The sequence below is a fragment of the Styela clava genome, chromosome 1 (assembly GCF_964204865.1).
Source record: "Styela clava chromosome 1, kaStyClav1.hap1.2, whole genome shotgun sequence".
NCBI lineage: Eukaryota > Metazoa > Chordata > Ascidiacea > Stolidobranchia > Styelidae > Styela > Styela clava.
Window position 1 is genome coordinate 20070278 of NC_135250.1, and position 13448 is coordinate 20083725.

The 13448-nt window shown below is 34.6% G+C and overlaps 2 protein-coding genes across 2 annotated transcripts; both read left to right on the top strand.

Moving 5' to 3' along the window:
- The first annotated feature begins 6719 nt into the window (after positions 1-6719).
- LOC120343135 (ribosomal RNA processing protein 36 homolog) lies at positions 6720-7572 on the top strand. The gene has a single exon (XM_039412254.2). It carries the CDS (start codon positions 6822-6824, stop codon positions 7569-7571), a length of 750 nt encoding a protein of 249 aa, XP_039268188.2. The 5' UTR covers positions 6720-6821; the 3' UTR covers position 7572.
- A 1120-nt stretch (positions 7573-8692) lies between these two features.
- LOC120343124 (sorting and assembly machinery component 50 homolog A-like) lies at positions 8693-10485 on the top strand. Its single transcript, XM_039412243.2, has one exon. It carries the CDS (start codon positions 8696-8698, stop codon positions 10112-10114), a length of 1419 nt encoding a protein of 472 aa, XP_039268177.2. The 5' UTR covers positions 8693-8695; the 3' UTR covers positions 10115-10485.
- The last annotated feature ends 2963 nt before the right edge of the window (positions 10486-13448 follow it).

Consider the following 13448-nt stretch of genomic DNA (forward strand, 5'->3'; position numbering starts at 1 on the left):
ATATAGGAACATATTCCAAAAAAAAAATTGTGGTGACATCCGACGAGTTTTCGAACTTTTCGAGGTTCGAAAATGTTCAAGTATGAAAAAATTGAACTTTTCACAAAATATCGAATTATTTCGAATCTTTCCGGTCTCGGGGGCAAAGATTTGAATATACCATTGGATAGAAGACTAAAATAGGAACATATTCCAACAAAAAAAATTCTGGTGACACCCGACGAGTTTTCGAACTTTTTGAGGTTCGAAACTGTTCAAATACACAAAAATTGAACTTTTTCATAAAAAATCGAATTATTTCGAATCTTTCCGGTCTCGGGGGCAAAGATTTGAATATACCATTGGATAGAAGACTAACATAGGAACATATTCCAACAAAAAAATTGTGGTGACACCCGACGAGTTTTCGAACTTTTTGAGGTTCGAAACTGTTCAAATACACAAAAATTGAACTTTTTCATAAAAAATCGAATTATTTCGAAATTTTCCGGTTTCGGGGGCAAAGATTTGAATATACCATTGGATAGAAGACTAATATAGGAACATATTCCAACAAAAAAATTGTGGTGACATCCGACGAGTTTTCGAACTTTTTGAGGTTCGAAAATGTTCAAGTATGAAAAAATTGAACTTTTTCACAATATATCGAATTATTTCGAATCTTTCCGGTTTTGGGGGCAAAGATTTGAATATACCATTGGATAGAAGACTAATATAGGAACATATTCCAACAAAAAAATTGTGGTGACATCCTACGAGTTTTCGAACTTTTTGAGGTTCGAAAATGTTCAAGTATGAGAAAATTGAACTTTTTCACAAAATATCGAATTATTTCGAATCTTTCCGGTCTCGGGGGCAAAGATTTGAATATACCATTGGATAGAAGACTAATATAGAAACATATTCCAACAAAAAAATTGTGGTGACATCCGACGAGTTTTCGAACTTTTTGAGGTTCGAAAATGTTCAAGTATGAAAAAATTGAACTTTTTCACAATATATCGAATTATTTCGAATCTTTCCGGTTTTGGGGGCAAAGATTTGAATATACCATTGGATAGAAGACTAATATAGGAACATATTCCAACGAAAAAATTGTGGTGACATCCTACGAGTTTTCGAACTTTTTGAGGTTCGAAAATGTTCAAGTATGAAAAAATTGAACTTTTTCACAAAATATCGAATTATTTCGAATCTTTCCGGTCTTGGGGGCAATGATTTGAATATACCATTGGATAGAAGACTAACATAGGAACAGATTCCAACAAAAAAATTGTGGTGACACCCGACGAGTTTTCGAACTTTTTGAGGTTCGAAACTGTTCAAATACACAAAAATTGAACGTTTTCATAAAAAATCGAATTATTTCGAATCTTTCCGGTCTCGGGGGCAAAGATTTGAATATACCATTGGATAGAAGACTAACATAGGAACATATTCCAACAAAAAAATTGTGGTGACACCTGACGAGTTTTCGAACTTTTTGACGTTCGAAACTGTTCAAATACACAAAAATTGAACTTTCTCATAAAAAATCGAATTATTTCGAAATTTTCCGGTCTCGGGGGCAAAGATTTGAATATACCATTGGATAGAAGACTAATGTAGGAACATATTCCAACAAAAAAAATGTGGTGACATCCGACGAGTTTTCGAACTTTTTGAGGTTCGAAAATGTACAAGTATGAAAAAATTGAACTTTTTCACAAAATATCGAATTATTTCGAATCTTTCCGGTCTCGGGGGCAAAGATTTGAATATACCATTGGATAGAAGACTAACATAGGAACATATTCCAACAAAAAAATTGTGGTGATACCCTAGGGGTTTCGAACTTTTTGAGGTTCGAAACTGTTCAAATACACAAAAATTGAACTTTTTCATAAAAAATCGAATTATTTCGAATCTTTCCGGTCTTGGAGGCAAAGATTTGAATATACCATTGGATAGAAGACTAACATAGGAACATATTCCAACAAAAAAATTGTGGTGACATCCGACGAGTTTTCGAACTTTTTGAGGTTCGAAAATGTACAAGTATGAAAAAATTGAACTTTTTCACAAAATATCGATTTATTTCGAATCTTTCCGGTCTCGGGGGCAAAGATTTGAATATACCATTGGATAGAAGACTAATATAAGAACATATTCCAACAAAAAAATTGTGGTGACATCCGACGAGTTTTCGAACTTTTTGAGGTTCGAAAATGTTCAAGTATGAAAAAATTGAACTTTTTCACAAAATATCGAATTATTTCGAATCTTTCCGGTCTCGGGGGCAAAGATTTGAATATACCATTGGATAGAAGACTAACATAGGAACATATTCCAACAAAAAAATTGTGGTGACACCCTAGGGGTTTCGAACTTTTTGAGGTTCGAAACTGTTCAAATACACAAAAATTAAACTTTTTTCATAAAAAATCGAATTATTTCGAATCTTTCCGGTCTCGGGGGCAAAGATTTGAATATACCATTGGATAGAGGACTAACATAAAAACATATTCCAACGAAAAAATTGTGGTGACATCCGAAGAGTTTTAGAACTTTTTGAGGTTCGAAAATGTTCAAATACACAAAAATTGAACTTTTTCATGAAAAATCTAATTATTTCGAATCTTTCCGGTCTTGGGGGCAAAAGTTTGAAAACACCATTGGATAGAGGACTAATAAAAGAATTTATTTCAACAAAAAAAAATTGTAGTGACATTCGACGAGTTTTTACACTTTTTGAGGTTCGAAAGTGGTCAATTTCGCTAAAACTGAACTTTTCACTCGAAAAATCGATTTATTTTGAATCTTTCCGGTCTCGGAGGTGAAAATTTGAAAATACATTGGATACTGACTAATGAAACACCTTATTCCAACAAAAAAATTGTAGTGACACCATTGAAGTTTTTGAACGTTTGAGGTTCAATTATTGGCAAATTTTTCATAATTGAAAATTTTGATGAGATAATTTTTCCGACTATTTTCAAATTTTGCGGACCCGGATGAAAAAAATTGAAGTTATCTATTAGTGATTCAAAAATTAATTTATTTCATGAAATTATAAGTAGAGGTTACGCGAGGCTAACTACTTATTCTTTTTCAATGCCTTTGCGCTAGTGGATTCATATGCATATGATGCAAGGATGCTGACTTAAGCAGGAATAAAAATACCATACTATACAATTCAAGAGTGCTGCTGCACACCAGCACAAATGTATTTCTGTAACGTTTTCTCTGACCCAAACCAGAATTCCGCAGACAAGCAGTTTACTACAATCCTTGTGTTTTGGATTTTTGCGCATGAGAACCAGAAAACGTTGGTTTTTCAAGACGAAAATTTGTCTATTTCGAGTCCTGGCAATTAACTGTCACCTTCCGCTGAAGGTCTTAGACCACCTCACCTAAAGTTGAATTTTAAATGAGGTACGATAGCAATAAAAGTAAAAACAAGCGTGATTTTCTTTAAACATAATAATTTTGACAACCAAATATTGAATTATTCGGAGACAAAAGTGAAAGCCTTCTAAAGAAAAATGCAAACTTGAAGCACTGAAAAGCTTTTGTTTATTAGAGCAGATCATATTGACTGCCATACACATGTATACTCCACAACTCATTTGGTCTACCTGAGGGAGCATAACCAATTGATCGAATCTGACATCTTCTATATTTTCAAATTGTTTTAGGAAGGGCATGAAGTGAATATTTATTTTGCTTTTTAATTCGTCATTATTACCGTCAGCCGAATCAATCAATGTCAGAGAACCGGAAGACGAGCACATATGCAGGACAGTAAAATGATTTTCATATAATATTGGATAAAATGTATGCTCACGGAGAATCTTGTTATTGGAAGGTGTAGTTAATTCCTGTTTCAAATTAGTGAAGTTTTTTATTTTTTTTTCCAGATAAAATATGGTTAGTGAACAAAGCATCACAAGAACCATAAATATTATTTTCTTGTAGTTCGTTGTAACTGCGAGTCAATTGCTGTATGAACGCGCAAGCAACATTATCGGTCAGCCATCCGCGATTATGATAAGGATTAATTGAATGCTTTTTTAGGGCACTTTTTTTGTGTAATTGAACATTTTCGAACCTCAAAAAGTTCGAAAACTCGTCAGATGTCACCACAATTTTTTTGTTGGAATATATTTTTATGTTAGTCCTCTATCTAATGGTAAATTCAAATCATAGCCCCCAAGACCTGAAAGATTCGAAATAATTCGATTTTTTGTGGAAAAGTTCAATTTTCGCATACTTGAACATTTTCGAACCTCAAAAAGTTCGAAAACTCGTCGGATGTCACCACAATTTTTTTGTTGGAATATGTTCCTATATTAGTCTTCTATCCAATGGTATATTCAAATCTTTGCCCCCAAGACCGGAAAGATTCGGAATAATTCGATTTTTCATGAAAAAGTTCAATTTTTGTGTAATTGAACATTTTCGAACCTCAAAAAGTTCGAAAACTCTTCAGATGTCACCACAATTTTTTTGTTGGAATATGTTCCTATATTAGTCTCCTATCCAATGGTATATTCAAATCTTTGCTCCCAAGACCGGAAAGATTCGAAATAATTCGATTTTTTGTGGAAAAGTTAAATTTTCGCATACTTGAACATTTTCGAACCTCAAAAAGTTCGGAAACTCTTCGGATGTCAGAAGTATTTTTTTGTTGGAATATGTTCCTATATTAGTCTTCTATTCAATGGTATATTCAAATCTTTGCCCCCAAAACCGGAAAGATTCGGAATAATTCAATATTTCATGAAAAAGTTCAATTTTTGTGTAATTGAACATTTTCGAACCTCAAAAAGTTCGAAAACTCGTCAGATGTCACCACATTTTTTTTGTTGGAATATGTTCCTATATTAGTTTTCTATCCAATGGTATATTCAAATCTTTGCCCCCAAGACCGGAAAGATTCGAAATAATTCGATATTTCATGACAAAGTTCAATTTTTGTGTAATTGAACATTTTCGAACCTCAAAAAGTTCGAAAACTCGTCGGATGTCACCACAATTTTTTAGTCTTCTATTCAATGGTATATTCAAATCTTTGCCCACAAGACCGGAAAGATTCGGAATAATTCGATATTTCATGAAAAAGTTCAATTTTTGTGTAATTGAACATTTTCGAACCTCAAAAAGTTCGAAAACTCGTCAGATGTCACCACAATTTTTTTGTTGGGATATGTTCCTATATTAGTCTTCTATCCAATGGAATATTCAAATCTTTGCCCCCAAGACCGGAAAGATTCGAAATAATTCGATTTTTTGTGGAAAAGTTCAATTTTCGCATACTTGAACATTTTCGAACCTCAAAAAGTTCGGAAACTCTTCGGATGTCAGAAGTATTTTTTTGTTGGAATATGTTCCTATATTAGTCTTCTATTCAATGGTATATTCAAATCTTTGCCCCCAAAACCGGAAAGATTCGGAATAATTCAATATTTCATGAAAAAGTTCAATTTTTGTGTAATTGAACATTTTCGAACCTCAAAAAGTTCGAAAACTCGTCAGATGTCACCACATTTTTTTTGTTGGAATATGTTCCTATATTAGTTTTCTATCCAATGGTATATTCAAATCTTTGCCCCCAAGACCGGAAAGATTCGAAATAATTCGATATTTCATGACAAAGTTCAATTTTTGTGTAATTGAACATTTTCGAACCTCAAAAAGTTCGAAAACTCGTCGGATGTCACCACAATTTTTTTGTTGGAATATGTTCCTATATTAGTCTTCTATTCAATGGTATATTCAAATCTTTGCCCACAAGACCGGAAAGATTCGGAATAATTCGATATTTCATGAAAAAGTTCAATTTTTGTGTAATTGAACATTTTCGAACCTCAAAAAGTTCGAAAACTCGTCAGATGTCACCACAATTTTTTTGCTGGAATATGTTTCTATATTAGTCTTCTATCCAATGGTATATTCAAATCTTTGCCCCCAAGACCGGAAAGATTCGAAATAATTCGATTTTTTGTGGAAAAGTTCAATTTTCGCATACTTGAACATTTTCGAACATCAAAAAGTTCGGAAACTCTTCGGATGTTACCACAATTTTTTTGTTGGAATATGTTTCTATATTAGACTTCTATTCAATGGTATATTCAAATCTTTGCCCCCAAGACCGGAAAGATTCGGAATAATTCGATATTTCATGAAAAAGTTCAATTTTTGTGTATTTGAACATTTTCGAACCTCAAAAAGTTCGAAAACTCGTGGGATGTCACTTCAATTTTTTTGTTGGAATAAGTTCTATTAGTAGTCTTCTATCCAATGGTGTTTTCGAATTTTTTCCCCTGTGACCGAAAAGATTCGAAATAGTCAATTATTTCGTATAAAATCACGGCCACACTTCGATATGACATTCGGTACAACTTTTTCAAGATTTGGCTGGAATTTTGCTGGCATTGCGGTGGCGGTCAACGGTCGGAGAAAGGCCCATTAGATCAGGGCATTAAAAAAGTAAATGAAAAAAATGGGACAATGTGAATAGCATGAATCCAAATGAAAATCCGGTTGGTGCTGTCATACAATGTGTACGGTGAGCCCTCCTCTCGCTTTGCACAGTTTACGTGTTACAGTGTTACCGGTATGATCTTTTTAATTTGTAACTCCATTGTGATACCGGTAAGTGACACTATCGCATACAGGCATACCGGTACGGTACCGGGTACGGTACCATACCTACTGCAATCACAGAATTAAACGAATGTTTTCTACTTTTTGTACTATTTATTATTCAGATTGATGATAAGTAATTTGTAGGCATAATAGTAGCTTTGGTTCCTTTCAGCAATAGAAATATAAGAAAAATGGATGACTCGGGCCACTCTGAAACATCAGAAGATGAAAGTTTGAGTGAAACAGACACAGTTATTGATAAAAACGATGGGCAAAATATGTCAATGGAGGAAATGATGAAATTAAGAGAAAAACTGGGATCCAAGGTTTTTGATAAAAAATTTATTTCAAGAAATAAGAATAAGGAAAGTGGTAATTCTAAGGATGATAACAAACAAAGTGGGAGTAACTCAACCAGTAAAAATTTTTCAAGAATAAACAAAAATCGACCACAGGAAGTATCATCAAAAAGACCTGTAGGTCGATATTCAAGGCGTAAAGGTGATCAAGAAACAAGGGATCCACGATTTGACGAAATTTGTGGTTCAAAATTCAATCAAGATGTATTTGATGCTAGATTTTCATTTTTATCAGATGTTCGTGGAAAAGAGAAAAAAATTCTTGATAAAAAATTTAACAGGGCAAAAACATCAGAAGAAAAACGGAAGATCAAATTACTTTTAAATCGTATGAATAATCAGGAACGTGAAAAACTCAAAAGAAATGAGGAAAAACTGGTCATACAAAAATGGAGGAAGGAAGAAAAGGGAAAAGTTTCTCAAGGAAAAAGACCATATTTTCTTAAGGATAGTGATAAGAAAAAACTTATCAAAGAATATAGACTGCAAAATCCATCTAATAAAGTTGATAAACCCAAGAAGTCTAAAAGAGATCAAAGAAAGTTTTCAGGTCAAATGGAATCACCAGCAAGCACGGTATGAATGCCATTCATATTAATCCTATTAAAGTAGAATCGAAGCTCCTCTTGGCATGTAATGAAAGGGCTATGTTTAACCGCTGTGACTTGTACTAAATTAGAAAGAAGATTTAGACCAGTTGCTGCCTGTGGGGCTTGCGGAGAAAGAAGTATGACTCCAATATTGGACAATGGACATTCAGACTCATTACAATCATTTGTGCACAAAAACATGCTCCCATGATTAATGATGATATAAATATATTAACGGAGTTAAACTTCTCTTCCAACGTGTCATAACCTGTAATGTGGAAAATATATATATCATGACTTGAATGAAGTTTGGGAACCTTTGTATCTAGATTTTATTACTAGTTCAGGATATCAAATTTATATGATGCGGCGATAAATATATATATGCATTCCAAAACTTGGAGCCACTGTCTGCAGAAGCCATTCACTCGACTCACGCGTTATTGGGTTGACACACGCTTATTTGAGCACAGTTCTGATCTGAACTCCTCAGAAGTCAATAAGCACACAACAGATTGAATGCCAAATGTTCGTATATTGTAAAGATGCATAATCGAATCCACATTTTGGCAACGTTTCTAGTGCTTTTTGACCACGTGTCTCTAACTATGAAATTTTCTTATCTCATATTCTAGTAGCAACAGGAATACTGATTCATTGGAATTAACTATATCATTATTTCTGGATGGATGTTTTATACAGAACTACATTAGCTCCTATTTAAATATTTTGTGTTGAATTCTTATTTACAGTAATCTACGAGTTTATTGATGATTTCAGTCATTTTTTTTAGTATAAATTTGCCACAAATATGCATATTGCTCTAGGAATAATAATTACCAACTATTAGTTTATGTGCTGATTTCGTGATTTTTTTATTTAGTGTTGAAAATCATGACTTGGTTTTTTTTTCTGTAAAACATGTTTTTGTGATTTTTATCTCATTATTTACATTGTTTGAGATAAATATTTTCTGTTTATGTCTCCAAGGATTCACCAGATTTTTGTTTTCACTCTTGGCGGTATTTGAATTATTATGGCCTGGTAATAATAATCATGTACATGTTTTTCATAAAGTGAAATAATTATATCTAAAGAGTAAACTACTCTATAAATATGGTGCTAATGGCGAAGGAATCTTCTGCTATAAGAGAAGTCACTGAAGATTCTCCAGCTTCAAAAAAGGAAGAAACGGTTGTGTTTAAAGACAAAAAATGTGTTGTTCAGAAAGTACAAATATCTGGATTGAAAAAGACTAAAAGTGATTTTGTATTGCCTGAACTAGAGCAGGTAATGCAATCCTCAACATTTGTCACAGCCTATCAAAGTGCTTTAGATTGTAAGAAGAAATTGTTAAATTTAGGAATTTTTGATCATGTGGATATTATAATGGATACGACTTCACATTACAAAGGTAATAAAGTTCCGAATGGGATACAAATCCTTTTTAGGGTGAAAGAAAAACGATCATTAACTGGAGAAGCGAGAACCGAAATGTCGAATAACGATCAACCTCAGTGGGTTATAAGGCTAATGTCTCCGAATGTGTTTGGTCGTGGTGAAATGCTATCTGCAGCGTTTTCAAGAAAGTTAGGTTCAGAATCCGTTTCTGGAAATGGATTTTATTCTCCGCATGATTTTAGCTTTGCTGCTTCAAAACCGTTTAAAAATGGATCACTATTTCGAATGTCAATTCTACAAGACAGGCAGGATTGCCCATGGAATTCCACATCTTTGACAGTCAGAGGTGGTCAGCTTGAATATCAATTTCCCCTTTTTAATAATACTCACACACTCGCATATCATGCTCATTGGAGAGATCTTGCAAGCTCAAATAATACCACAGCTTTTCCTATCAGAGAGAATTTTGGGCACACTGCTAAGTCATCCTTATTACATTCAGTAACAATGGACAGAACAGATGACAAAATTCTTCCTTCAAAGGGGTATATGATCAAAATGACAGAAGAACTTGCTGGTGTCGGCATTGGATCTAAATACATAAAAGAAAACATGGAATTGCAGTTTCACAAAACATTATTTCGTCGCCTAACATTATCAGCAGGTTTTCGTGGGGGATTCATTGTGCCATTTGACAATGAACAGACTCAAATTCCAGATAGATTTTTTATTGGAGGTCCATTGACATTGCGAGGGTTTGATATGAATCGTGCGGGGCCACAAGTAGATGGCGATTTCTTGGGTGGAAATTGCTACTGGGTAGCTGGCCTCCATGCATATTTGCCTCTTCCATTCTATTGGAGGAATTTTGGGAAAGGATCTTGGTTGGATGGATTCAGAATCCATGGATTTTTTAATGCTGGAAACGTTCTAACATTTGATAACAATCAAATGATACGAAATCAATTGTCTTGTTTAGCTGAAAATATCAGGACCTCATATGGTGTTGGTTTGGTTTATAATTTTATGCGCGGTGCGAGAATTGAACTGAATTTTTGTGTGCCAAGTTCAGTTGTCGCTGGTGATAAAGTATGTGATGGTGTGCAGTTTGGTATTGGATTAAGCACTGTATAATTAAATTTAGAAATTTGAATTAATAATCTAAATTCTGATTAAATAATGCCATATATGAATCTTAATGTAATATTTGCATTTCTATTGACAATATGACTGGTTGACAAGTTTGATGTTCGAAACTTGTATATCTATCTTTTACCTTGAAGTTACAAATTCCAGTTTAATTGAATCGAAGAATCTTTTAAATTCTACCACTTTTGAAAATCATGACTTTGTGCATGTTTACGATATATTACAATTTCAGAAAGTCCTGTTCCTCAATGTGAGCAGCAAAACTTGCTGTACGACTTTTTTTTTGCAATCACATCTTGCTGTTTTATTTGCTCGTGAATTGTAATGTTATCAGATGAAAAAACAACCATGTTAAAGTGTTACTTCTCTAATTCTGGGATTTGAAAGGGAATTGATGCGTTTTTGTTTCAAATATTTTTGCTGCCGGCACCAAGTGATCTACAAATCCATCAGATTTGTACCGGTACTTAGTCGTACTGATGCAGACTATAGTAATATTTATCTATCATCATCACCATGTGTAAATCAAAACAAAATTAAGCAAAACATTGGTAATCACTGGAATGGCAGAATCGATTCTTAAGAGTTAAAACTTGGATTGCAAACAAATTTTGTGGCACATATATGTATGAACCGCTATGTGGAGTTGCTACGACGCCGCAAACTTCACTATATTTCTGCACTCTTCTCCCACTCATTCGTTCGCGCGGGTCAAGGACATGGCCACGTTTCATTTCTATATTTTTGTGTCCTACCTAATACGTTCATAACTCCTATTTACTTGAAGCAAGATGCATTGGGAAAACGATAGGATTTACATATTTATCTCGGGGGGCCGATAAAACTAAATCTTATGGCGAACCACGGCCTCTCGTCTGGTTACCAGTCCATGTCGGGTATGGGATTAGTTTGTCAGTTATTTGTTTTCGGAAGCATGGACTTGATGGTAGAGGAAGCCGTAACCGACCAGCGATTACGTGAACCACCCTACGGCGGCGAGGAGTCCAGCAATTCTCTCGCACATGATCATCCTCGCCTGGGATTCAAACCTGCGAAGGGTAATCATAGATGCGGTGGTGGTATTCCCAACGCTTAGCACGATGGGCCACTCGCCGAGCCGAAAAGTGAAACGCCTTTTGCATTTTTAAGTATATAGGAAATGTTTACATCGCAATCCGGCAGACCGGAGTAGAAAAATATCGCTTCAATAGAAAGAATGAAGCATATATTAAAAATCTCATGAATGATGACATTGGTGGAGGCTTCAGTTGAGATGTCAAAATATTTGAATGACAGAAATTTAGGCATATCAGCGATCCAAGGAGAAATGTTACAATGGTAGCAACAAAACAAAAAATACAATCCAAACATCGCATTTGTCGTCCAAAAGTACCTCTGTGCCCCATCAATATTCGCTGCATCAGAAGGAGCATTTAGCTCAGCGGAGCTCACTGTATCCAACTTGCAATCGAGGCTCACAGGAAGGCATGTGGTCGAATTGAACTTTAGATTGCAATAGATTTTTGCTTGCTACGACAGTGAACGGACATTCAGATCGTTTTGTTAGTATGTTTTTGTTGTTGTTCTCAGAATTCTTTTTTTTTCTATTGTTATAAAAAAATAACTTTTTTCCCCTACTGGAACTATTGCTTTGAAATTTTCAGTGGTTAAGAATTGTAATCGTTTCTCGAGAGCAGGGTCGTCTAACATAAAAAAAATATTCTTCGTAATTCAAACACGCGAGGAGCACCACCCTGCTATCGAAAGCTTATTTATGTCCCTTTGTGAGCGTTATTGCTGGAGAGAGATGTTTGAATTTATTTTTATCGTCTGTCATGTATTTCAATCTTTTTCTGTGAAGCTAGAAGAGGCAGTTTTGATGACCTCAATATTTGACAGTACTTAGGCTACTTGTACGAGCAAGTTTTTCGCGGATAACCATGTTAAATCCCCCGTGAGATCACTAATTTCTGACAGTCATATGAAAAATTCGCTATGCATTGCAACATCGTCCATCGCCCCCAACATTGACAACCTTCATTGGGTAAAAGCGGCGTCATACTTGACATTGAAATATCTATGTGTGATAAAAACTTGACTTAACTGTATCTTCGTATTTTCGTCGTTTTTATAATTTTGTTTTTGTTTTTTCATTAATCTGTAGCCGGTGTAGTGAAAACTAGAACATAACAACCATGCCAAGTGGCCCGCGCAATCATTCGTAAATTAAATGTGACCCTTTGGGCAAAAAGGTTGGACAACCCTGCTTCGCGTAACTGCTTCTCGATTGCTAGTCTCAGTTTCTTCGCCATCCAAATGAATGCGTTCCGAAACAGTAATACAGAAGTTTTTCTCAATATTTGCTGTTTTACTTGGGCGAGTGCCAGTGGTCAAAACCAGATGTGTACGAATTGTGGAGCCGATAACGGAGACTGAATAGAAAATAAGTTTGAAAAATTCAGGTCATAAATAATTTTCGAAGCGATACATGAATTTCGCGATAAATATCAGAGAGATAAATATCTTTCACTCCACACTGTTTGTTTAATGAGTTCTGAACATTCTTAGAATCTACAAATAGCATGTATTGAATGGCCTTGTTCGTCATTGCTCCTCGCAAATTGATAACGCCAAACCGGTATTTCAGATGAAAATATACAAGGCTATTACGTACAAATTCCAATGTATCGATAAGGAGGATTCGACGTAGGTTATAGAATATTTCGAAAGTGACCAATATGGGGCTAATCAAGGAAAGTTTTCATCTAGGGCAGTGGTTCTCAAACTTTGTAAAAGTCCATTCAGCAAATAATGATAGAGTGACTTATGACACGAAAGCCAAGTCAAAAGTTCGATATTCCTCCTTAATCATAATTCGGCTTTGATGAACATTAGAAAAGATGTCAGCCCACAGGCCAGATGTGTTGTACTAAATTGATACAAGGAATGTAAAATTTCACAACTCAAACAATATAATAGAATCCAAACATTAATAACTTTTTTGAACCTGAAACATCAACATAAACAAACAACTGTAATCATGAATTTATAGTAGTATACTTCATTTAAGTTTGTATAATCTACTCTTGAGAAAGGTTGTCATAAAAATGATGACAGTCAATTGGCATAATTGATTTCATTTCTTGAAGATCATTAAATTTCCTTGCACAAACTGGAGTACGAGATCTAAACATTGGCACCCATTGACTTTGAACATTCTGTACACGATGTGGTAGCGCTTTCCAAATTGCTTTCTCAAACGAAAGCTCGTAACGAATACTACCATCACTTTCGTACTTCAAGGCACGCAAATCATGCA

Coding starts and splice junctions, on each gene's coding strand:
- LOC120343135 (XM_039412254.2), top strand. CDS start 6,822: ATGGATGACTCGGGCCACTCTGAAACATCAGAAGATGAAAGTTTGAGT.
- LOC120343124 (XM_039412243.2), top strand. CDS start 8,696: ATGGTGCTAATGGCGAAGGAATCTTCTGCTATAAGAGAAGTCACTGAA.